General features: G+C 46.8%; 1 protein-coding gene across 2 annotated transcripts in view; it reads right to left on the reverse strand.

Moving 5' to 3' along the window:
* Positions 1-25735, reverse strand: part of AMOTL1 (angiomotin like 1) — a gene marked incomplete at its 5' end in the record, with an annotated part of 66104 nt that overhangs the window by 35150 nt on the left and 5219 nt on the right. Inside the window, 3 exons of one of the 2 annotated variants that reach the window (XM_083854616.1) lie at positions 4641-5526; positions 7570-7716; positions 18666-18708. In XM_083854616.1, coding sequence (XP_083710742.1) covers positions 4641-5526; positions 7570-7716; positions 18666-18708 — 1076 coding nt within the window. Of the gene's footprint in view, positions 1-4640; positions 5527-7569; positions 7717-18665; positions 18709-25735 lie in introns of those variants that run through there. The other variant, XM_083854615.1, reaches the window with a different exon arrangement.

Here is a 25735-nt window from a genome sequence, read left to right on the forward strand (position 1 = left end):
TGCCAGCAAACCTGCCTGCCTGCCTGTCTCAGGGAAGAAAACAAGCTCCTTGTGTCCTGTCAGCAGCCACAGACATGGCCGAATTGGTAAATATCAACAGGTTGTCTGAAAACAGCAGTAGTATGTGTAGGGGGAATAAATACACAAATAACTGGAGAAGCAGCAGACTATTTCAGCAGTTAATTATAGACTTCTGCATCCTGGCAGTGTGGAATTTTATGAAGCACATAAAAAATGGGATGTATTTAAAATCAGCCCAGATTTATCCTTTTCATTGATTCTGCATGCTGACTTTCAAAATGCATGGATTAAATCAGAATGAAAAGGTGCCTGCATGATTGTCTTTTGCACGTACCACAAATTAATTCCCCTCAGTAAGAAGCAGAGTTTCCAGTTCAAGGCTTCATTTGCATTATACACGCTTTTTATTAATAGTGCAGAAAAAGAAATCATTCTGACTAAAAAACACAAAGATCTGACAAGAGCCACTGGGATCAATGAAAAGGATTCATTGCACTGAGTGATCTGGATCACTGCTTAAGCAGGACATGGAGAAACAATATCGACCTAAGCTGGTCCAAGTTCATCCATCCAGGAATAAATACAGCAAGCTAAAGTAAAAGGGTGGAAAATACTATCCCGGGCTGTGACAACCCTCACATGCCTGGCTGGATAACAAGCTGTATGGGCAGATCCCAGGGTGCCAACTGCAAGTGTTAATGAGCTAAGTAAACAAGGAACACTGAGTCAAATCAGAAGTGTTACTACACCTGATTAGCCTCTCGTCCAGCTGGTACTGAACCAGTGTTCAGGTTGGCTTTCAACAGTGGAAAAAAAAAGGGAATTTGACAACAGTGAAATAAATACAGGGCTCCAGGCTCCATCTGCTAAATGTATTAAAGGACTGATATCAGAGGTCTCCTCACTGTATCTGACAAAGATTTTGCAAAATCCCTGGGAACTAGAAAATACAGGCTGAAGCTAAAATGGAGATCTGTGCCAGAGATGGCAATTAGCTAGTGGAACAAGGCTGTAAAGGCTGTGATGGATTCTCCAGATGGAGACTGTTATACACACCAGGACTGAATGTTTCACAAACTGGAATTAATTCATGGCATTGTGCAAATAAACTAAATTAGATTAGTTCTAAGCCCTTTTACCTAACAAGCTGTGACTTTCTGAACCTCCACCTTAAGAAAGTTAGCAAAGACACCATTCAGGAATAGCTGCACATCTAGGAAAGGAAACGTTTTCTAAAGATTATTATACTTGGCCAACTTAAAGCATTTGGAAGTTGTGAGTCAGGGCCCCAAGCATCAAGTAACTGGCTTAAAAATACTGGTTTTTAAAATGAATAAATACTGGTTCATTTTTATTTGCTTCTGGTTGTTTTGTCCTCTAAGCTTCAAGGTTCAAGCTCTGCTCTGCAATTTTGATGTCCACAAAAACAGAAGTCACTAAATCTAATTTATATAAATGCTGAGACTACCCCTACATCATATGACTCTAGGAGTTCTTCAGTACAACACAAATTATCTTGAAATTTACAATAAATTATAATATTTCACCTTGATGACTATAAAGGCAATGTTTCCTTTAAAGCCAGTTGTGCAAAACAAAAACTCACACCAAAAAAAGTTAAGCAGCAGCTACAGTTATTTCATTATCCTTCAACAACTCCCTCCCAGCACTGATCCCTTTCCTTTGACATTTCCCTTGTCAAAGAAGGACTGTGAGGAAGTGGGGGCTCAGTGACCCTTTAGGTCTTTTCCATCCCTGGTATCTGTGAGTGCTTCTTCTGGATCTATGTACTCTATGTTCCTCCTCTTTTCTGGAGCACGGAAGCCTTTTGCACAGTCCCTGACCAGACGATGCCAGGATGGATGGGCTGGGGAACTAATATGACCGAGAGAGAGGGAAGGAGATGCTGGGGTATATGAGATTCTTGTCTGACCATGAGCAAAGTTCTGTTTCCATCAGCTTCTTTCCCAGACACTCCTCATGAGATGAAAGCTGAAATTCCTCACCTCACTTGTTCCTCTAACAAAAAAAACAGCCTCTCCAAACCCTATCCCTACTGTTAACCTTATGAAACCAGGTAGTCCCCTATCTCAACCTCTTCTGTCAAGGTCCTCCATCCCAGCCAGATGCCTGGCAGTGAGCCTCCCCAGAGCCCAGTTAAGGGGAGAAGCAGTGAGAAAGCGCAGAGTCACAGGAAGGTTTGTGCTTAGGAGCAACCCAGGAGGGTAACACAGCCCCCCCTGCAACCTACTTCTCCAGCAGGGCTCAGATAGAGACTGCTGCCCAAATCCTCTAGTGAAGACAGGGCTGACATCCCTGAACAAATAACCTGCCTTTATCCTCTCCAAAGATTGAAATATTTGGCACAGAGACCACTTTATGAAATTGTATTTTAACCATCCCTGACATGGGCAAGCCCATCCTGTCATGCAGCCCAAGATGCATGCAAGGATGCACTGGAGCACAGCTGCTGAAGATAGAGAAATGACAAGTGATGAATAAGCACACAGGGACTACAGTCACCTCCTAAATGCTTTTGTCAACCAAATCTTCCTGGGTGACAGGACCATACACAGATCCTACAGACCATGGGACCAGTTCTAAACTGCAATAAGTACAGAATAAACTGAGTTTGTTTTTTGGGTTTTAGTGACAGCAGTTCATAATAATTGAGAAAGAGCCAGGTAATGAGTATTTCAGCATGCTGAAGCGAAGCTTGACATCCCTGTGTTAAAAAATATAGACAAGCCTGAGATGAAGATGAAGACTATCACTTTGTTGAGACCCAGAGACTCACTGTCTGAACACAGCCAAATGTTCCCCTATTCACTGACAGGAAAACCTCCCCAAAACCCAGGCACCATGTGAAGAGAGCCAAGAACGACCAGAAAATAACCACCTGTACATCAGGATCCAGAACTGCCATAAATAAAGCTCACAAGACACCATACACCTTAGAGCAAACCTAGCTTTGGTGAAACAACCCCCAGCTATGCCAGCCCCCAAACCTACATCTGTACAAGCTTGCTGGCATAGCCAGCAGGGATATATGCAGACTGAGAAGTATTAAGGCCCTTGCTGAGTTGCAAGAAAGATATCACTGAAGATTTTTTTAATAAGTGTGCAAAACTTGGCAGCTCTGCTCTGTCACACTGCCAGCCTTCTGCTGCACTGCATATCCCTCCCCGTGGTGCCCCTGTAACCTGACAGCAGGGAGATTTCTCCAGCATCATGGAAAGAAAACAGCACACAGGGGTAGCAGACAGTGTGATTTGGGGGTAAATGATGCTGCCTTGCCAGGAACAAGCAGTGACCAGCATCACGAGCCAGTGGATTTCCCCCACAGCTGCTGGGGTGATCCAGCCTTTACTGAGGACTGGCCTGGAAATTTGCACTGAATCAAGGGGGTTTCTCAGCATTAACCTTGCTGATCAGACAAATGGGAAGAGCTCTGGAAGTGGCCCCAAAGGGTTTTCCACTTGACCTGCTGATGTTCCCAGTTAGCTGAAGCAGTGCATGCAGCACCCAGCTCCACTCACTTGCACAGACTCAGAATGCTATTGAACCAGTATTTTCCAAGCATTTCCAAGAGTGGTAAAAACCAGCTCCTTTTCTGTGTGGATGAATCTGCTTGGTGCTGGAGATCTTTGTTAGCACCACAAACAACTGCATGAAAGCATGGCCCCAGTTGCCCTCATCCATATAAGTCTTTCTTTGCATAAACAGGCATTTTTGCTGAGGTCTTAAAAATACCATCTTGCTCTAAAAAAATTGCAAAAACTCTGCACAATGGCCATACATGTAGCTATAGAAAGACTCAGTGCAGGCCTGCCACTTGTCACAGCCACCTTGCTCCTGTGACTGAAACTACACTTTGAGTTTCCACCTGTCCCGACACAAAACCCATCCTTTCTGCAAACAAGGAAAAGCAGAGCATTCCCTCCTGCATTTCATGCCTCACATATTTTGGACAGAAAGAGGCAGGTCGGTTGCACCACCTTTTCTTTGTGCCTGTGCTGTGGTAAAATAACTGTGTGCAACTTAAGGTGATGCCAACAAAACCTTTGGGGATTCTGGGATCAGTAAAGACCCAGTGAGGCAGCTTGAAACATAGAAACTGCTCACATTCACACCGAACAACTTCAGACTTCCAAACCCAACAAAATAGCTGTCTGAGAGGTCAAAAAGACAGAGATGAGACAGAGAAACACTTGCATTTAGGTATGGCAAGGAAAAGGAACCTTTAACACATCACTTCATCTCTGAAAGCAGGACCTGCACCACTCAAAGGGATCAGCATACAGCCAGCAAACACTGGATTACTTTTAATGTGCTTGGAATAAACCTGTGCTCACGGGGAGGCCTGGCATGAGGGGCCCAGTACCGTGAAAGCCTCATGTGAGCTCTGTGGGAAGAGTTAAGTAGCACATAAGTGGAATATAAGCTTTATACAGTCCTCTGGGAGACACAGGTGCCTTCACCAGCTGGGCCACAGGATGTTAGTGATGTCCCCACCGTGTGCCTGGAGCTACAGCTCACTCTGGCCACGTCTACAGGAGCCCCAAGCCCCACAGACAGCGGCTCCCCCAGCATGGACAGCCCCATCCCAAAGGCATTACCTGCTGACCCCGTACTCTGGGGGCGGCTGGTAGCGGACGAGGGCCAGCTCTGCCCGGGCGGGCTGGGGGGCGGCGTAGGCGACCTTGAGGACATCTTGTGATGACTGCTCGCCATAGAAGAGCCCGTGCTCCTGCGCCTTGCTGCCTGGGGCTGCTGCCTTGCCTTTGTAGGGGTACTCGGGAGGCGGGCCCCGTGGGTCCGTGGCCTTGCTGGGCTGTGGGGCTGCCTTGAAACCCTTCCCACCTCCCGGGGCTGGGGGATGCTGCTTGGCCCCGTTCCTCTCCAGCGAGAGCTGCATGATCCTCTCGCTCAGCGAGCGGACGTGCCCCTGCTTCAGCTCCTTCAGGGCCTCATCCTTGTGTGCCTGCCCACTGTTGGCCCGGTTCACCGTCGGCCTCCCCTCCGTCCTGGACTTCTGGCTGGAGGAGCCATAAAAACCCGGCGTGGCGGCAGCGGCCGGTGGTGCGGGCTGGCCACGGAAAAACTGAGACTGGGCCTTGGCCTCCTCATAGGTGGGGAGCTCCTCGGTGCCATGCGGGGGCTGCGGGGCCCGAGGCTGCTTCTCCATGGCAGCACCGTCCCCCTGGTGCTCCTGCCCCTGTGGTTCCTGTCGCCCTGACGGCTGGACCATTGGCAGGTCTTCGGGAGCGAGGTTTTCTGCGGAAGAGAGAGTGCTGGCAGTGCTGTTGGAGGGGCCGCCGCTGCCCGTGGCCTGGTGCTGTATGGCCAGCAGGTTCATGTTCTCGCTGGGGTTGCCATACCTCAGCCGCTCCTGGATCAGGCGCTGCAGGACCGTGCCGGCTGCCACCTCCTCTGCCCCTCGCATCTCCGCCTCTGGCACACGGCGGAAGCTGGGTGGGCGCAGGGTGCAGAGGGTCTCCTCGGCTGGGCAGGGAGAGAGAGGTGGCCATTAGCTCTGCTGTCCAGGACGTCTAATGCCCCCTGCTCCTTCTTCCCTTCCTCCATCCCACAACAGTGACCTTGTGCCCAGGATGCCCCAACAGGCAGTGAGTGTCCTGCCAAGATTCCCCTGGCAGCACAGGGGACATGGAAGCCAACAAAGGAGGCAGAGCACTGCTCTCTGCTCATCTTCCACCCCTAAACCTTAATTCTGTTTGGCAGTGACCCCTAGAAATACATTCCAGTCCCCTCCCTGGCCTTTCTCTCCATAATATTTCATGTGTCCCATACCCACAGCTCTGAACCTCCTTCTAAGTCAACAAGGAAGATTCCATGTCACAGAGAAATTTGGTATTTTCAAACATCAATAGGATAGAGGATATAGGATAGGAGCCTACATTGATTATCTCATCCCACTCCTGACCAATTCAAAGGTCACAAAAAGTTAAAGTGCTTTATTAAGGTCCTTGTCCAAATGCCTCTTTAAACACTGACAGGCTTGGGGCATTGACCACCTCTCCAGGAATCCTGTTCCAGTGTTTGACCTCTCCCTGGAGATGGCTTGCACAACTTACAGAGGCAGCCCGTATGGCAGTACAAATTGCTATATTTTTAATGGCCAAAGGTGTAAGCGTACTGTGTGCCATGACAAAATAAAATGTAAAATGTGTCACAGAAAAACTGTCAAATAGAACTGAAAATGAAATGGTCCTAAAGATCTGAGAATAATCTGTGCTCTGGTATCTTCCTCTAAAACTGCAATTTCCCTTCTGGCTGAAAACATTATTTCTACGGAAATCAATACTAACTGTTGTAATTTTGCTGGGTCAACATGAGGAAGACATTATGGTCATAGATTTAATGCCAACATTTAAAAAAAAAGCACAGACAGATTAGCTACACAATCCTAATACAGTCAGAGACAATGGCACCATCTTTGCACTATACATGCAGTGGAGCTTGTCTGGAGCTAAGCATCTAGAAGCATTTGGACAAAGCTCTCAGGAACATGGTATGATTCTTGGGGTGTCCTGCACAGGGCAAGGAGTTGGACTTGATGATCCCAATGGGTCCCTTTCAACTCAGGATATTCTATAATTTAACCATGGCTGAGACCATTGGAATCCCTCCCTCCTGGAGCCCTCCTTCCATCCCAGAAGTGCTGTAAGATGTCTATCTGAACACTGTATGAGCTCAGAGAAATGTTCCTGAAAGACTCCAGTGCAGACAAAAGTGAGAAGGGTCTTCCAGTGTCCCTAAGCACGAAGGAGGCACTTTCTGCAGTTCAGTTTCCTGAGGTCACTCTTGGAAACTTTCTCTCTCTGCTGTTGTTCCCAATTCTCAGAGGAGTTTGTAACATTTGTTTTTTGGCATTTGAAAGCAGTTTAAAAGCAAACTTTCTCTTGAGGTCTGGTCATTTCCTTCAAGTTTCATCAGTTACTGCACATGCTGCAGGATAACTTACATACAACCTGGATGCCAGAGGGAAAGAAAAGCCTTTGACTCTTAACAATGATAAGAGGTCACTTCTGCTAACATTTCTGTGGCAAAGCCTTAAAGATGATTGTAGGGCTCAAGAGAGAGAGAAGATTGCCAGGCTGTTTCACTCTACACCTGCCCTAGAAGAATACACCTCTCCTGCTTTCCCTGAAACAGTGTTATCTTCCTGCCCGCCTCACCCGCTGGGGTTGTGGCCTGTTATTGAAGTCCAGAAAGACTGACCACAGTGAGCTTTCCACAGTGCCTATGGTCTTGCTCCATCAGCAAAAGAGCCATGGAAATTGGTCCAGCTGTGCAGTAAAATGCAACCATGTCCCAAAGGATAAGTGGAAATGATGCACCCTCCACAAATACAGATGGGTAACAATACACAAGTCAAAGGTAACTTTGACATTACGAAGAATGAGAAGCTGGCGTTCAACTCTCTAAATATTACTTGTAAATCATTTAAACTGCTTGGTTTATACTTTGGGAAAAACCTGGAAGTATATGCAGTGGGTTCATACAGAAGTGTGGCCATGCACTTACCAGCTTTTTCTTTGGCACTGATCACTTCAGCTGTTAGAGGGGACACCTCATGCCTGCCAGCAAACAACTGGTGATCCTGGTAAAGAAAGCCAGTGTCTTCCAGTACCTGGACTGGGCTGGTAGGCTTGTAACAAACAGATGTGGAGCCTGTAGGAAAGAAGAACAGAATGCCAGTAAAGAAACCGCAGGAATGACAAAATGTGAGGCTGTGACTTGTGTTAGTAGTCCAAAAAAATTTCTTGAGCACGGCTAGGTGCTGAGAAGCCCTTCTGAGGCCAGTGAGCAAATCACCTCTTCAATCCACACTTCCCAAATAACACATTAGCCCTGAGGAACAAGAGGCAGAACACCAAGTCACCAGTGCTGTTTCATGCATTGACCCAGCCTGGCCTACAAAGTCCTCAGTCCAGGTACAAAGAAAGGTTTGTAACAGCTAACAGTGACAAGTCACAAGCTCACAAATCAAGGCATAGCCCCAGAACATGAAACCAACAGAGCCAGCATAAAACTGATCAAGGGAGTGGGTAAAAAGAAGGAAAGGTGAGGACACAGCCACACATTAAATAGGGCTATAGTCTGGGAAAGGCCTTACCACAAAATATGCTCATGAGTAATAGTTCAGCAACACAGAAAATTGCTGAGACATAAAATACAACCAGTGCTATCAAGGGAGAAGGTTTATAAATCACTTTGTCCAGATGTTCTTAATATGGTAAAGAGTGCACATAGCTAGAGGGCCATGGGAATTTGTCTGGCAAACCAACTGCACAGGAGCTGCATGCTCCAGCCCCAGCATCCCACAGCCACTGATGGCTGGACTCTTCTGGTTTTGGCTGGGACAGAGTTAATTTTCTTCTCAGTAGCTAGTGTGGGGCTATGTTTTGGATTTGTGCTGGAAACATTGTTGATAACATAGGGATGTTTTTGTCTCTGCTGAGCAGTGCTTACACAGTGTTAAGGCCTTTTCTGCCTGCAACTTGGCAAACAACAAGGCTCATCCCAAATCTGTTCTCAGAGGTGCTTGTTTTAACAAGCTGATACAAAATGCATCACAGCAGTGTTAAGCCAGGAACCACACTGGCTTGACCCTATATTTCAAGCCACAAATGACATTGGCATAATCCTACAATTCAAGAAAGATACAGACTGTACAGGGTCCAAAGGAGGGCTGCAAAGATCATCAGTGGGCTGTAGAACCTGTTCTGTGAGGAAAGGCTGAAGGAGTTAGGTCCTTTCTCCATGGAGAAGAGAAGGCTGTGAGGGAGCTCTCATTACAGTCTTGCAGCATTTAAAGGGAGGCTACAGAGAGGAAAGAGGCTCTCTCTTCACAAGGAGCTACAGTGAGAAGGGGTAGCAAGCACAAATTGCACTAAGAGATGTTTTATCTTGACATAAGGATGAAACTTTTTATAGTGAAAACAATCACTCAGTGAACAACCTCCCCAGGGATGTGGCAGACTCCCCATCACTGGAGGTTTTCAGTATGCGATTAGACACTGTCCTAGATAATCTCATCTAAATTGTCTTCTTTCCTCAAAAGGTTAGACCAGATGATCTGTGAGGTTCCTTCCAACTTGATCTGTTCTACGATTTTATGATTTTTTTACTTTCTCATTTTTCGGAGAACTTACTCATTTTTGTAAAGAGAGGCTCTTTGAGGTTCAAACCTTGGAAATGAGCATCTCCTTGCTGCAAGTAACCTGGCACAACAGGCACACAGCAGGTTCACTCTCCACTCACCCCACTGGCTGTCACAGGTTTTAGGCTATGGAAATGGCCATCAATCTCTAGCACCAGCCACTGCCAAGGACTTGCTTGAGCAGGAGGCAGAGTGCTCGAAGTGCCACTGGCGAAGCTTCCAGCCATCCCTGTGGGGCAGGAACCCCACAGGCACAGGGGTCCACAGCACCCCACTCTGCAGGAAAAACAGTCATCCACAAATGACCTGGATTTATTGATCCTGACTGCTTGGTTTGTGCTCAGCTAACTGCATGCTCCCTGCGTATATTACACAGGTCATTGCTAACCCCATGCAACTGCAGGGAGACCAAGGGGGAAAACAAGGGGGTAGGATCCAGCCTGTCATTTCTACAGGCACGAAGATACTATTTTCTTCTTTGCCAAGAGGAGAGGAAATAGGCATTTCTGCAAAATGTTAATGAATTCATCACTTTACCATTCATATTATGCATGAATGTGTATGGCAGTTATCTATATTTAGAGAGCAAGAGGGAAAGATTGCTTGCTTGAGTAGATTTAAGCCATATATGTTTGTGAAAACAAGCATAGGAGACTGGTCTGTAAATTGTGCTGATGCTGACACAGATCCAAGAAAAATCTCAAGTACATTAATTTCCAAAATTATTGGCCTATTCTAGTAGAGAATAGGATTAAAGACACCCTTCATTGCTCCTCCACACACACAGTCCTGCCTTGAAATTTGGAATCCTGTACATAACCAGTGCATTTCAAACACAAGCCTGTTTTATGAATAAAAAGTACATTGGGGAGAAGCAAAGAAAACCTGCACACCCATGGAAGAAGACAAGCAGCTTCATGCATTACAGGCAACCTGTACAGCCAGCAGATACTGGGATTGGCCCCACCTCTCACCAAAGAGAATTCAAAAGAAATAAGCTGTTAGTAAAACTAACAGTATCCTCGCTTTCTGCATTTCGAGTCTGTAGGCACCCTTGGGTCATGGTTTCAAATTTTACAAGATTGAAAATAAAGACATGTTTTTTTCTTTAACAGGAGCAGAAATTCTCACCTAACCACTTGTGCTTGGTTGTCATGGCAGAGCAATATTCTGCTAAAATCAGGACTGGTAAACGCCAGCATCTGCCAAACTGCTCAGTTTCTGATCTCTGTTATATCAGAGTCAAAATCAAGTAGCCCCAGTCCAGGCAGAAACTATGGGACTGTGCTGTGCCCATGCTGATGTTTCATCATCATAAAATGATGTCATGATGTTTTATGATGTTAAGAATGATGTAACAATATTTTATGTTCATTCACAGTAGGTTTTAATAAAATGTCAACTGTAACTGACACAGAAAACCAATTTCTGTGTAACATGGAAAACAGTTGCCAAGAGATCAGTGCTTGGCACACAGCCACAATCCAGATCATGGGCAGTAAGGCACCACTTTGAAAGCTTAGAGGAACCTCACAAGCCATTTGGAGCAAGGCACAAGCCTTATTTCTTTCTCCCCTTGCTCTCATTGGAGCCTTCCAAATCCCAGCTCCCCTCTCTGAAGGGAAAGGCTTTATTACATCCAGCTCTGACACGGTGAAAGGCACCCATCCAATGGTCACGCACTTGTTCCTTTCCCAGACCTCCTCATTCCTCTACAATGCTCACCAGAGGAGCAATTTTCATCCCTGTAACTGATTCCTGGTGCCAGAGCAGTGGTGCCCAGCAGGCAGGAGTAAGAAGTTAGTTGAGGGCAACCTAGGATGAAGATCATCACCCCACCAGGGACATGTCCCTGGGGAATGGCTTTTTACCCATATGTAGCCCAAACAAGCCACACACCACAGCTGCTGCAGCTGCTGCCCCATGTTTTGTGAGAGGCACTGCCAAGAAGAACCAACCTCATCATGTCTGTAGGCAGCTGCCAGCTGTGCTGTGCCCACCCCTCTCCCCCTCCCAAAGCCAGCCCAGCCCCCTCAGCCCCAGAATGTCAGGATGCAGCCTAGTCCATAGACATCATGCCTTCAATTGCCGTGTATCTAGTGTCTCTTATAGCCAGCTCTGTAAGACATGACCATATTTCTGGCCCAGTTCAGTTCCTGCTAAATTGGGTAGCTGCTCCAGGCCTTCATTTCTGCATCTCTGCCGACTCTCCTACATCTAAGTGACTGCCTGACACCAATTCATTTGTTTTCCTTTTCTTTCAGATAAGCATGCATTCCACTGTACAGAAGCAGACATATTATCCTCGAGGTTACTGCACAGCAGTGCAATTCATTTGAAGATTCAGAGCTATTTAAATGAATCAGCTGCTAAGATTAACACCAGACAGTCAGCCAGGACCCAGAGACAGTGGAGCAACACTTAAATATTTCCTGTTTCTGATGTGGCTTCAGTCTGGTTTTAAAAAGGATCTAAAGCAAACCACATAGGAAACTCATTGCTGTGACATGAGAGGAAAGCCATGGTTTTAGAGCAATAACAGCATCCCCAAGAAACAATTTTGTAAAAACAGCCAGAGAAGATGGTTTTCTTACAGTCAAACTGTGCTACTACTCTTGTCTTCAGTAAAACACCAAAAGATGCTGGTTGTGAAAACACAGCTTGCTGCTGTTTAGAGGCAACACCTCAAGGCAGAGCCCAGGTAATGAGTTTCAGCATCACACCCCACTGCCCATCCAGGTAACATAATGTGGCTGCCCACAGCCCAGCCTGTGCTACTGGCATGTATGACTCCTCTTCTTCCACCCAAAAGCCACCCAGCCAAACAAAACCACAGAGCTGACCTCCAAAAATTCCTCTTTTAATCAGTACCCTACTGACCCAGTGGTTCAAAAGAGACTGAAGTGTTTCAAATATCATCCTAAGCAATCATCTGAAATTAAAAAGTAAGGCAGCTTTACACTTTCCTATAAACCCTGCCACAGTATGTAAGGGAAGTCCAAAAATGACAGAACAAAAATTACATCATTTCCAAGCCTACATCTGTCCTTCTGTATCACAGCTGTGCCAAAAAGGAGTATAAATACCTTATTCCACATTTAAAATATTTTCTCTGCCCTGTTGTTGCATAAAAATCTCAGGTCAAAAAAGGAAGAGAATTATTTAAGGGAAATACCACAAGAACAGTAAAACATTCCAAGGTGCCAGGGGCTGCACAAAGGCTGTGCCATGAATTGCCCAGGGTGGACCACTCAGTCCCTGCAGTGGGTCACAGGGACCCTCTGTCAAGGCTGGACTCCCCTTCATGTGCATCCTGGCCCATGAACTCCACATTCTCTCCTAAGCATTGGCCCAGTCTTGTGAGCAGGGATTGACATACCCCAGCTACACAGCCACACCACTCTCCCAAACCTGGGAGGAAGATTTGAATTTCCTTTGGCATAGAAAAAAAAAAAAAAAAAAAACAAAAAAAAAAAAACTCACACGTCTCACTTGTTTGTTTAGGTATAAAAACTGGACTCCTATCAATGTCACAAGGGATGCTTTTGGTACCTCCAGCAGCACTGGGATTCTTTTGCAGCCACAGCTCCAAATGAAGTACAGGGGCTCAGGCAGCCATAGGTAATTGTTTTCCATCAGCAGCTCCCCAGTCAAGGCACAAGTTTTCTAGGTCACTTCTGGGGTGGCTGACTCATCCTCACACCCCATAATTCTGCCTGTGAACCTCGAATCCACTGCCAGGGCTCCTGAGCCCTGCGAGGACTGAACAAGCATCACCAGTATTATTTTCACAGGAGCAAAGCAATATCTTGCAGGACAAAAATCCAACACACATAATGCACACCAGATGTGAGTGAGAAGCACCTCTCACTTCCCACATGAAAGTGAAAGAAGCTGCACCCCTGTGCCTGGCAGGACTATCAGACCAAGCTATGCCTCCGCAACTCACCGCTCTGGGGAAAGAAATCCTCATCCTAGTATCAGCTCCAGGATCCACACTGTGCTATTCCCTTGCTCAAGAAGAGTTCCTGGAGTCACCCATCCTTGGTACTGTCATTTCACTCTCCAGAAAGTGCATTGCTCAAGAAAGCACAAGCAAGACTGATGGGAATAGGCAATGGAGGCAGCCAAACCCTATCTCCCCCAAAGAATTGTGCTAACACGTCCAAATTTAACTGCTTACAAGGATGAACATTCTCCATGAAATTTCAGCCTCACGTGCTTATTTTCATATATGCTTCCCTTCAGCAAAAAACCAAAGCAGGGAGAAAAAAACCTGAGAGAAGCAAAGCAAATATGCTTTGAAGGCAGCTCCCAAACCTGGCATGAGATCAGATGGATACAGAAAAGAGTGGAGCCAAGCCTGCCTCTCCGGGAGATCCCCTTGGATGCCCGCCCTTCTCCACCTTCCCGATGGAAGTCAGGTGTGCCAGCGTGTAGGGGCAAACAGTGCTCATCACCACTCTTTCATCTCAGATGGTAACAGGTTTTATAATGCTAGAATAACATGCTGGTTTTCCCCCCAGCCCAGGCTCACCCCAGAGGAGACGCAGGATACAGGCAGTATTCTCATCACACCTCCAGGTGCCAAACACTTACCTGGGCATTAACCCGATGGAGGAAGAGATGCATATTCCTCAGGCAGCTGTGCCAGGATTTGCAAAAATATGTGCATTTTTAAGGTCTCTCTATATTATAAGCTACACATTTGCCTTTGCAGCTATAACATTGAGTCTACAAATATAGCCAGCCCAAATTTATTCGAAGAATTGAATCAATAATTGAAACTCCCGCTTTGATCAAGGTGCTAGTGGCACAATGATGACTCATGTCAGCATTGCTGCTCCAAGATGAAAGGATAAGTATTATTCAGAGCTGAAAGTAGGGGAAGAAACTCCCGGTAAGAGAGTGAAATACAAAGGCTGACATGGAGCTCGCGAGTGAGACAACACTTCTGCCACAGCCACACCGCCCCAGCAACTGTCTGCAGACATTTTCACTACACTATAAATTCTGATTTCCAAGCAATAAAAAAAACCTCCAAGATAAAAATTCATCACATAAATTCTTAGGGAAGGAAAGCGTCTTCCACTGGGGGGAAAAAAGCAAAATCATCAATCAGCTACAACATACAGACAAGACACTTGTAGAGCGGGAGTTTAAGCCACGATAAATTTTGCTGTACTTACTGCCTTTAAAAATGATCACGTTACAGAAAAGCACTGGCATGATCCATGTCACTTGGATATTTAAGCCCTTCCATTAATTAACCAGAAGTGAAATAGGACCTAGGTCTGTGGATCATTCAGTCTTAGTTCCTTGTTACTTCAAGCAACTATGTTATAAAATTCCCTTCTTGAACTGAATAAACAGCATCTTGAAGAAGAGGATTTTTTTTCACCCCATTTGGAGGAGGTTTTGGGACCTCTCTCTTCTTCAGACACACACGAATACTCCTCTTGGTTCCCACTCACAGTCATGGACATTGCTCTTTACGCATCTATTTTTTTTTTGCCAGTGGTGTCCTTTAGGTTAAATAGCTTTCTCCCTGAGTCATTCCCACAAACTCGCAGCGTACAAAGGAGCCTGGGATAAGGACAGAACAAAAATAGTACAAAGGCTGTACAGTACTCTCTAACTGAAAAGGCGGGCATTGAACTCTATCGTATGGATTTCTAGAGTTTTTCCATTTTTTTAAACACAAGCAACAAACCAACCTAAGGATCAAGTTCTTCATTTGATCTGTGTGAAGAACTGCTTGTGATAACCCCACATTAAGCAGAGTCTTTGCACAATTCTTAAGTGTCATAACTTAAAACAAAAAGAAATTAAACCTTCTTCCCACCAGAATATATAGTACAATTATGATCTTTCCATTATTAAATCATTACACGCAATTTATATTCAGCCACTTTGAAAATGCAGAAATTTAATAAAGGCGTTATATGTAGAAGTGCTAACAAGATAATTGCCTGTAGGTCTTGTTCCTAGATGGCTCAGCTCAGATTTAGAACAGGGAAAATCACAGCAACAGCCACTGGTGTGGAGCCATCACATCAAAACCAGCCTCAAACGGTGCTGGTCACAAGCAGAGCGGCACATCCCAGGGGATGGGACATGTCACTAGCAGGGACCCTCTGTCCATCCCAGATAGCCATCACAGGGAGGAATTTCACTAAAAGCATTTTACATCATTAAATTAAATTAAATTAAATTAAATTAAATTAAATTAAATTAACAACGTTGTTATTTCCAGCCTGAGACTTGATCACTGAAGTTAGTGTTGTCTTAAGCACATTAATATTTGTGTTAGCCAACATGGTCCCAGCAGATAATGCCAAGTGCTGCTCAATTATTTAACCCCATGCTATGTGTCCTTGAGATGTGGCATGCCCCTGTAGATCACCCCTCTCCTCGACTGGTGCTGCCTTGACACGTGCTGGCTGTCACTGCCTGGTCTGCACAAAAATGACATGCTACAACTTCAAGATGTGGGACAGACAAGCATCAGGAAAACCACAGCCACACACCATGGTGGGACACATCTGACCTGGACAAGACCACTGAAAGCCAGCAAATGCTGCAGGACCTCCTGCTGCTAATGGGATACACCTTACTGTGTGGCCAAACTCTGCTCTCACATGCACCAATCCAAACCTGGAGCAGTTTCACCAGTTTCTACAGATTTTCTTGGAATTTACACCCACAACAGTATCTCATCTACTCAAAAAGTCACTAAAAGGACCAAAAATGGACTTCCTAAATGCAACATTTGAACAGAAAAGTTGCTCTAAGAGTTTAATCTTTTTAAAGGTGATATTGTTCTTGTTACTATACTTTTCTACTTCCATCTATTTCTACTTCTGCCCTGAATGGAAGGCAGGCTGTTCCGTTTAAAAATTCAGGATACAAATGGGGACCAGATTACATCTATCTCAAAGCTGCCAAAAAGCAATTGCTGTATGAAACCAAAAATCCTCCTGGGATTTTTCTCAAATCCGCAAAATATTCCCGAGCACTAAACTTTCCACTGGGACTATTACATTAGCAGATAGTCTGTGTGTGAAAATCCAAGTATGCGGCCGTCCTCCTAATGGTTTCCAGGACAAGAAGGCTGCACAGGGCACACACTCCTGCCTTAACACCAAATAACATTTATACCAGATCTGGCCTTTAAAGCAAGTTACATGCCTGTCAGTGAGAAAAAAAAGGCACTGTGGGCTCAGGGTTTTGTTCCCCAAAGGAAAGCTGCAGTGGTGAGCCATAACATCTCTGCATAATCCTGAAACACTCTGGGCACAGAGTCTGGTTGTGCCTGACCCTCTGCAGGCTGCTGCTGGGACCCCTTCCAACCCCCTCAGGTGTGTCTTTGCTGGAGAAATGCAAAGCCTCTGGCTCTGTGCTGGTGTTTCCTCACACAGGAGCTCTTGCAAGGAGCACCAGAGCTGTATCCATTCATCCATCCTCCATCCAGGGACTCATGTGTAGAGGGTTGGTCCAGATCGCCAAGGAAGGCCAGGACTTGAAAACTGCCCTCACTCCTGTCACCAATCCTGCAGATATTTGGACTTAGGAGAGGCCACACGTGCCCCTTTGGATTGAAGCTGCCCTTCTCCAGCAGCTCAGTGCTTTCCAAAAGAAGAGGGAAAGCAAAGTTTCCTCTGCCGAACGCTGACAGAGAGAAAAGGGGAGCAATGGACATCAGGACAGATGAGAATGGACATGCAGGTGATTGGGGGAACTGGGAGGCCCAGCCCAGCAACAATGTGGGGCACATACCTCCCCTATTTAACAACATGAAACCAGCCTCCCCAAATTCATCCAGTTGTGCCTGGGGATCAGGAAGGCTGGGCAGGACATGGACCCTCCATGCAGGGCCAGACCATGCACCCAGCACAGCTCCAGAGAGGGTTTTACCATGGGCTCTTGCCCACCCAACATTCCCTGCCCTCGCCACTCAGACATTTCTTGATAAGGTATTTATAGAACTCCTGGAAAAGCTTTTCTGGCCATTAGAAATTACTATGTATACATACACATATATATATATGCATAAAAGTAAATATATCCACGTGGTCTGTATTTTATTTATATATCATATATGCAGCCACATATGTCTATAAATGTATGTAAATATAAAAAAAACACATAAACATATAGCCACATGTATTTCTATATATTTTTACTATCTATATATAACTACATACATGCACACCTGTTAGCAGGAATGGCGCTGCCAAGAAAATTCACAGGACTCATGTCCACTGCCACTCTTCTCTTAAGAAGCTTTTATGCTTATTTCATAAAAATGTCATTTAAAAACATACATAAAAAGGTATAGCCTGTACTCAGTGGATGCAGAAGAAGGGCCTGGCAGACCCCCAGCCACCAGATGCTCATCCCTGGCAGCAGCTGCCCACAGCTCTGGGATGTTCACACAGCACCGGGAAAGAGTAAAAAAAAAAACAAAACAAAAAACCCCAACTTTTTCCATCGAAAGAGGAAAAAGCCCAAGCAGCGACCTTCCTGTACTTACAGCTATGAATCACAAAACCTGGCAGGAGGATTCGGGTTAAATTCACGTCGTGGGGTTTTTTGGGGGTGTTTTTTTGGTGGTTTTTTTTTTTTTTCCCCCTTGGTTTGTTTTTTTTTTTTTTTTTTCCTTTCAGTGCTGATGTTTTTTTTCTTTTTTTTTTTTTTTTTTTTTTTTTTTTTTTTTTTTTTTTTTTTAAGGGAGTTTATCTTTGTTCCCTGCATGGGTGGGAAGGTTAAATATAAAAAAGTTCCCTCTCACCATCATCCATCCCCCTGCAACAACAACACCGCGAGGAAGCGCTCTCCGGCGTGGGAGCCCCCCCGGCGTGTCCCCGGCGTGTCCCCGGCGTGTCCCCTGCGGCCCCGCGGGCCGGGCCAGGACGTGGGGACAGTGCCCGTGTCCCGGTGTCCGCCCCGGGGCCGCTCCCGGTGGGTGACAGCCCGGCGCCGGGACCGCGGGGCCGCTGGAAACATTCCCGGCGCTTCCTCCGCTCCTCCCGGGAGCGCCGGACCCCCGGGGCGTTCCTCCCCCAGCACATCCTGCGGACACCCCGCTCCGACCGCGGCTGTGCCGGGGCTCGCCCTGCCCTCCCGGAGCGGGGCGGATTCCCGGGCAGCACTCCGGGAGGAGGGAGCAGCAGCCCGGGTCTAACGGAGCGCGGAGCCGGCCCCGCTCCCCGCAGCCCGAGAGCCCCGGGCGCTGTGCCCGGCAGCCCAGGCCCGCCCGCATCCCCGGGAAGGCAGCGGGGCTCGGCAGCGCTACGGGCGGGCAGGAATAGCGACATCCCGCAGGGAGCCCCGCACAGCCCGGACACACGTGGAGCCCGCAGCCCCGGCACGGACACGCGTGTGCTCAGACACGGACCCCCGGACACGCACCCGAGCGGGGACACACGGACACCGCCTCCCTTCCCCGCCTTACCTCCGGCTCCGCGCCCCGCCGTCCCCGGCAGCACCGCGGCCATCCGCGCCGCTCCGCCGCCCCCCGGCGCTCCGCCGCCCGCCGAGGGCCGGGACAGCCACCGGGGCGGGCCGGGACAGCCGGGGCGGGGACAGGGGGACGGGGCCGGCCCGGGCTCCTCCCGGCGCGGGGCGGTGTCTGCCCGCCCCTCCCGCCCCTCCTGCCGGGGCTGTGGCGGGGGCTCGCTCGGGGGAGGTTCGCAGCCCCGCCCGGAGCCGCGGGAGACGCCCGGCTACGCCCGGGATGAGCCGGTGTGGCAGCGCCACTGCCCTGCCCCGAGTCTGGGGATGCTCGGGATCTAAATCCCCACCTAGGGATCGGCACAGGCTGCCTGGTCCCCTGCGCCGGCTCCCAAGTCCGTGAATTAACCCTGAGGATCCTCCTCCTCTCCCAGAGCTCTGGCTTCTCCCCGTGCATGGAGGAGCCGATGGCTGTTCGGACATTGACTGGGGATATCATTTCGTTCCTAAACGCAGCTCCCCGTTCCCGAGCGCAGCCCCTTGCCCTGCTGTCCCTTGCCCCGCTCCATCACACGCCTTTGTGCTTTGGCACAGCAGCTCCACGGGATGAGCGTCCATGAGGACTGCAGTGACCCACTGCTCCATATCCCCAGACCACCCCTGCCCTGCTGCCAAGGTTTGACAGAGAGGACATGGCAGAGGAGCTCCTCTGGTGTTCTCCTTTCCCATCCCTGCAGCCGTGTTAGGTAATCCCAACACACCCTATTCCCAGCACTGCCCCATAGGGTAGGCATCTTTTGGGACACTGCTTGGGTTTTGCCATCTCAGTTCTTGAGCCTCTTTCAGTGCAGCAAGCTACCCAGTGATGCCAGGATTGTCCATTGTGTTTGTACTTCTTTCTCCCAGGCACTGATGGTGGCTTCTCCCTCCTCAATACTGTGTCAAATGGATAAAGACAGGTAGGAAGAAATGTAGCAATAGGGTGAAGAAGAATCCAGTCACTGTCACCACAGCCCCATAAAGGGGCACAGCAAGACAGGAGCTGGCCCAGTGCCGTGGCCACAGGGCTGGATGTGATGCAGAGAGGACTCCCAGCAGCTCCAGGAACTGGGAAAGTGCTGTGGTTCACAGCAGTCTGAGGCATTGCTTTTTTTGCATCACAAAACCCAGCTTTGCTCAAAGTCTGTTTTTTGCTCAGATGCAAGACACAGGGAAAATATAGGATATGGGAACAGGCAAAGAAGGAAAAGATATTGGTGGTGAAATAAAGTTTCTCAGTTCCTGCGTCTGTGCATCTGCCACGACAGAAGTTACCTCAGAACAATGTTTGCCATGGGAGCTGGGCATCCTCAGAGGTGCCCTTCCCTCCATGCCTGTGGGCAAGGCAAGGTGCCAGCCAGGTGTTGTCCCTGCCGTGTCTCTCTGAAGCTTTGAAACTGAAGCACCTTTTACCCATCTCCCTGAAGTCACCTAATACAGGCTGGAGTTATGCTCAAACAGGGGAGCAGCAAATTGCAAATATGCTGCTTTTTGAGGTGGGGGCAAGGGGAACCATCACATCCTTGACCTCTTCAGGAGAAAAAATACAGGCCAGTGCTTAGTGTACCAGGCTTGGATTAGAGATAGATGTTCAGTTCCTTTGTCATCTGCAGCTGCCCTGAGTATCTGGGGGAAGATTAAGCCCAAATTCAGGTTTCTGAATGCCCAAATCCTCTGCAAATTCATGGGGAACCTTGGCAATAGAGTTAGACACCTCAGGCCCCAAGAGGAATTTGCCTTGGATTTTTCAGATTTTCCTACTTCCCCCAGAGAGGTTAGCTTTTCTTATAAGCACAGGTGAGCCATGAACCAGCTCAACTATAAAATGAAAGAGAAATTTTGCCCTTGCTTATTAAGTACCTTTTCACTGTGGCAGATGAAGAGAGATGAGGGCACTGCTGTCCAGATCATCCGCTGAGTCCAGTTCAAAGGGACAATTCAAAAGCTACTTTTTGTCATGTTCCAACTTTATCATTTGGTTGGGCAAAATGAGACACATTATTTTGGTTATTCTGCTTCCCAGTCTGTGTCATGGGGGCAATCTGGCTGTACTGCCCTTGGCCAAGCAGATCCAACCTGCTCAAGGGCTTATTTTGTTTCTCATTCTGGTCCCAGGGTTTGTGCTCCCCTTTCAGCTACTGATGCATGGTGAACAGTGGTGATTTTTGTGCTAGAAGAACAAATATTTCAGGAAAAAATTATATGCCATCTTGTCTTTCAGTAGAATTGCAAGAACCTGGTGAACCATGTTGTTATGTTCCCAAGGAAAAGACCCTTTTTTTCCTGCTGAAGTAAAAGTATTGTTTCAATTTTCTCTCATGTTATTCATTTTCCGGTGTGTGTTTCCACGTGATTGCAAAATCTTTCCTGTTCAATTCCATTTTGATTTGATAAACTGGTAAGTGGCCACAAAGGATGACAGATAGGAGAGGGAGTTTGGGGAGGAAGTTCTCTTGTGGTTTGATATATCTGATAACCTCTGGGGAGCTGAGTCTGCCCTGGAGGGCAAGGCAACTGCCACTGATGCAGCTTTGCAGCTCCAATATTTTAACAAATTTCATATATACTTAGTAATTAGTTTACTTATATATTTTATTAAAATATATTGTTCCCTCAATTTGGGAATAGCTACAATATTTTTATATTTCTTTGTGTGTTTGGTTTTTTATGTCATCCTTCTAAGGAATTTGGGGAAGGAAATTATTTAATTTTTCACCCCTTTTGGTTCTAACCTGCTCAACCAAGACCAAGTGTCACCAGAGCTCCAGTTGTAAGGTCAGCAGATATGATATGACAGTGATATCTGTTTTCAGGATATGACAGTGCCATCTCTGTTCACTCCCTGATAGCCATGGATTCAGGAGACCCACATTATCCACACATCCCATGTCTCTATACCCTGCTAGGGAAAACAAACACCTCTCATGGATATCCCAAGCATTTTGGTGAGCTACATGGGAAGGGAGAAGCATTTCCAGGTGCCACCATGGCTTGGTCCTTAGCAGCCCTCTATATCACTCAGCATCCCTACACCATCCCAAAGACCTGCTGGCTGGGGAGCTCTGAGCAATTGCTACTGACAGACCTGGGGCTGGACCTCTGAGGCCCTGCAGCAGGGATGTAGCCATCCCAAACCACGAGCACACCCGGGTATTGATGCTCGTTACATTTGCAGCCAACCATGCGTGTAATCCCACAGATTCCAAATGCTGCAAGCAAACAAATAATTGTCCCACTCCGCCTGACACTGCGGCAACCCCAAATGCCTGCACACAATTCCACTTCTTGCTGTCGCTGCTGCTTTCAACAGTGGCTGATGGGCAGCCAGAGGGTTCCAACCCCGTTAACACCACCTCTGGGGATGGCACAAATAGCTGCCCTGCAATGCAGAGACCACAGTAAGAGCTGAATCAAGAAATCAGAATACACTGCACAGAAACTTCCACTCAGGCAAATTTAGTAAATAAAAGCCACAAAGCCTTTGACATAAAAGATGTCCTTCCCATACCTCAGGTGGAGAATATTCTCTCTCTTCTTGATAGTCACAGGCTTTACCTGCCCTGCAGAGACTTCTAGCTACTGGGCAGAGGCAGATCCTCTTGCAGCATTGGAGCACCACCTTCTAAATCTGCAGAAGGTTTTTAAGTAATCTTGTAACCTGGCAGCCAGTAAACTCAGCTCCAGTAAACCTGGAGCCCCAAAGAAACCATCCTGCTAAATAACTAGCCACTGTTAAGATTTCTACCACGACAACGATGCACATTTATCAGATCGCCTCTGATACACATTTCATAGGCAGAATTGTATTTGGAAGCAGCAGAAATATCTCTGCACATCTGTTTTTCCAGTTCTGCCAAAGAGCTTTCATTTTTCTCTAATAACTTGACCTCTTTGGTTTCTGGCAGAAGGCAGCTAAGCAGAGCACTCGCTCTCTGGATTCGCTCCAGTGTGGGATGAGGTCAGGACAACAAAGAAAAAAAAACAGCTGGATGGTTATGAAGCAGTGGGAAGAAGCAGGGCAGGGACCAGGGCTTTTTCTTTCCTTCCCTTTTATATCCCATGGGATTTTGTTTCTGGGCGTGTTTATTCCCCAGGCAGACAGTATCACCAAAGCAGTATTTCCTGCAAGCTGCTGTTGTGGGGAACCTCCTCCAGCAGCTGACCATGCCCAGGGTGCACTTATAAATAGCACAGCCAGCTAATTTCTCCCCTGGTCGGCTGTCGGGAAATGTGAGCCGCAGGTCCTAGGGATTTCCACTGATATATTGCATCTCCCATACATATTCTTCTCGATTTTGGCAGGGTAAGATTCATACCCCCCACTCCCACTTTATTTTTCCATTTCATCACATTCTCATTACTCTGCCCAGGACTTTCTGCGCTGGGGGCTTTCACCTCGCATTTTTTATTCAGTCTGCTTCCTTTTTTTTCTGATATTCAATTAAATCATCTTTAAGCAGCAAGCAGAAAAAAATGCCAGTGGGGTGGGAAGGAGGTAGAAAAGAGAGGAGGGATGAGGAAATGGAAAATGGGGAGAAGATATGCCAAGCACGAGAGAGACAGAAAAGCAGTCTGCATATGTTCCTCTGTTGGGATAGTTTTTCTCTCCCTGATCTCACTTTCTCCTTAGCCAGAAATTCCACCTCAGGATTTGCCAAGGAGAAAATGTAGCGTTTCTCTGCTGGGACGCAAAGCAAGTGTGAAATGTTCTGTTTTAATCATTTACAGAACAAAAGGAACACAAGAGTCACCATCTGATTCATATCTGCTGAAATCCAGCAGTTAAAGCTGTGGGAGAGAAGATGAAGAAAGGAAAGGGTGGTTTGTTTTTGTTGGGTTGTTTTTTTTTTTTTCTTCTGGTTAGTCACTGTTAACCTAAGACAAGAAGGACCACACTGGATTATTGCAAAGTTTCAGAGCTCCTACTGTCCTCTCAAGTAGGTGACTGTAGAGAAAATACACAGAACATCGCAAGTGCTATTTCCTCTAGTACATGATCCCATTTTCCTTCCTGAGCCAGAAGTTCTAGCTGCATCATCAAGTTTGACCGCCCTTCATGGACCTTTCTCCCATGATGTTTTGTAATCACTTTTTGAGCCCATTCATACTTTTGGCACCCTGGACATTCTGTGGCAGCAAGCTGCACGGTGGAACTGTGTGCTGAGTGAAGACATACTTCCTTTGGGCTGCTTTGAGCCTTTCCCTCTTTCACAGAATCTCAGACTGATTGAGGTCAGAAAGGGCTCAGCAGGTCATCTGGTCTAACCACCCTGTTTAGGCAGGACCACCTAGAACCTATTTCCCAGGACCATGTCCAGATGGCTTTGGAATGACTGCAAGGATGGAAAGTCCACAATCTCCCAGAGAAATATGTGTCAGTGCACAGTCGCCGTGACAGAAAAAAAACTGTTTCCTGATATTCAGAGGGAACCTCCTGTGTTTCTGTTTGTGTCCATTGCCTCTGGTCCTGGCACTGTGCACCACTGAAGAGAGTCTGATTACAACCTTCCTACAGGTATTTATACACATTGAGGAGATCCCCCGAGCCATTCCTTCTCTATGCTGGTGAGACTCAGCTCTCTCAGCCTTTGCTGACAGGAAAAGTACCACAGTCTCTTCTTTGTTGGACTACATCCACGATGTCTATGTCTCTCTTACACTTATTTACTTTTATGCCATTCATAATTCTTGTACTGCTACTGTACCTTCCTTCAAGCATTTTTTTTTCCACCTAATTGAACTGTAGTTTACTCAGAGCTTGCTTTCATGGAAGCTGCTCTTTCCCTCAGTCACTTTTGCCTCCCTTGCCGGGTATTTCTCCAGGGAATGTCAGAAGTGTTCTCACTGCACAAGGTACAGGTGAGCCATGGACTGACTTAAACAGCAGCAGACCACAGAGAGGTTTTCAAAGGTTGGGCATGGCAAAGCAGAGCACAAATCTCTAAGACAAGGAGAGAAAGAAGAGCTCGGAAGGGATTTCCCATTCATTCCATCATTGGAAGCTTTGGAATCACTAAAAATTTTGCAAACATGTAGGAAAGGAGAGTATGAGTAACATCTAGCCCAGATTCAGCAAGAACAGAGCTGTCAGACTCATCTGACCTGCTGGAATGAGGTGATAAAACTGGTAGATGAATGAGAAGGTTCATCTGTATATGTTGGTGCATAAGTGTGACTTCTGGTACCGTGTCATACGGTGTCACTATACACAAGATAGGAACACCTGGACTACAATAAAATACGAAAAGATGGATGCGTGACTGGTCAAAACTTTTCTTAGAGGTTACTAGAGTTACTATGGTATGATGTGCTGCAAAAAAACCTCTCATGAATCTGGTCCCAGTCAGTGTTTCCACAAATAATGCAAAATCCAAGCACAGCTTTTTACATTTGCAGTTGACAGCAAGCTGGGACAAGCTGACAGGAAGCTGGACACAGGACTAGAGGTCAAGGAAGACATGATGAGCAGGAAAAAAGAGATACACTCCAGTGATCCTCCATTAGATGCCCCCTTCAGCCCCTGCAGAGTGGGCAAGAAACTCAGTCTGACCCATGGAAGGCCTTTTTCCTCCTTATGCCTGCCTTTGGCTTTAATTATGGAAAATAATTTATATTTATAATAATAGCATATAAAACAATCCCTATAATTATATATAAAATAATATTATAAATTTATATTCATAATAATAACTTTTAATTTTGTACTGAGGAAACCCTTCCAGGGCAGCAAAGCACTGGGGTGAGTTGCCTGGGAAAACTGCTAGGATGAGTTGGTCCTGCATGCAGAGTGATGGGTGAACAGGAGCCACAGTCCCTGCCTCCGGGCAGAAGTGGGATGTAGCTGTCTTCCTGAAGACCTGCTCAGACCTGCCTTTCTGTGATTTTTATGCTGATGATGCTTTATTACAATATTGATGTTTTATCTCAGCATGTTGTTATTCTAATACTCCTTTATCTGGTGCTCTTCTACTAATAACTCCTGCTGTTCATGTGGTTGGTTTGACCAGGGCTGAGTATTTTTGACCTGTTATT

The sequence above is a fragment of the Zosterops lateralis genome, assembly GCF_965231275.1.
Source record: "Zosterops lateralis genome assembly, chromosome: 2".
In the NCBI taxonomy this organism is placed as follows: Eukaryota; Metazoa; Chordata; class Aves; order Passeriformes; family Zosteropidae; genus Zosterops; species Zosterops lateralis.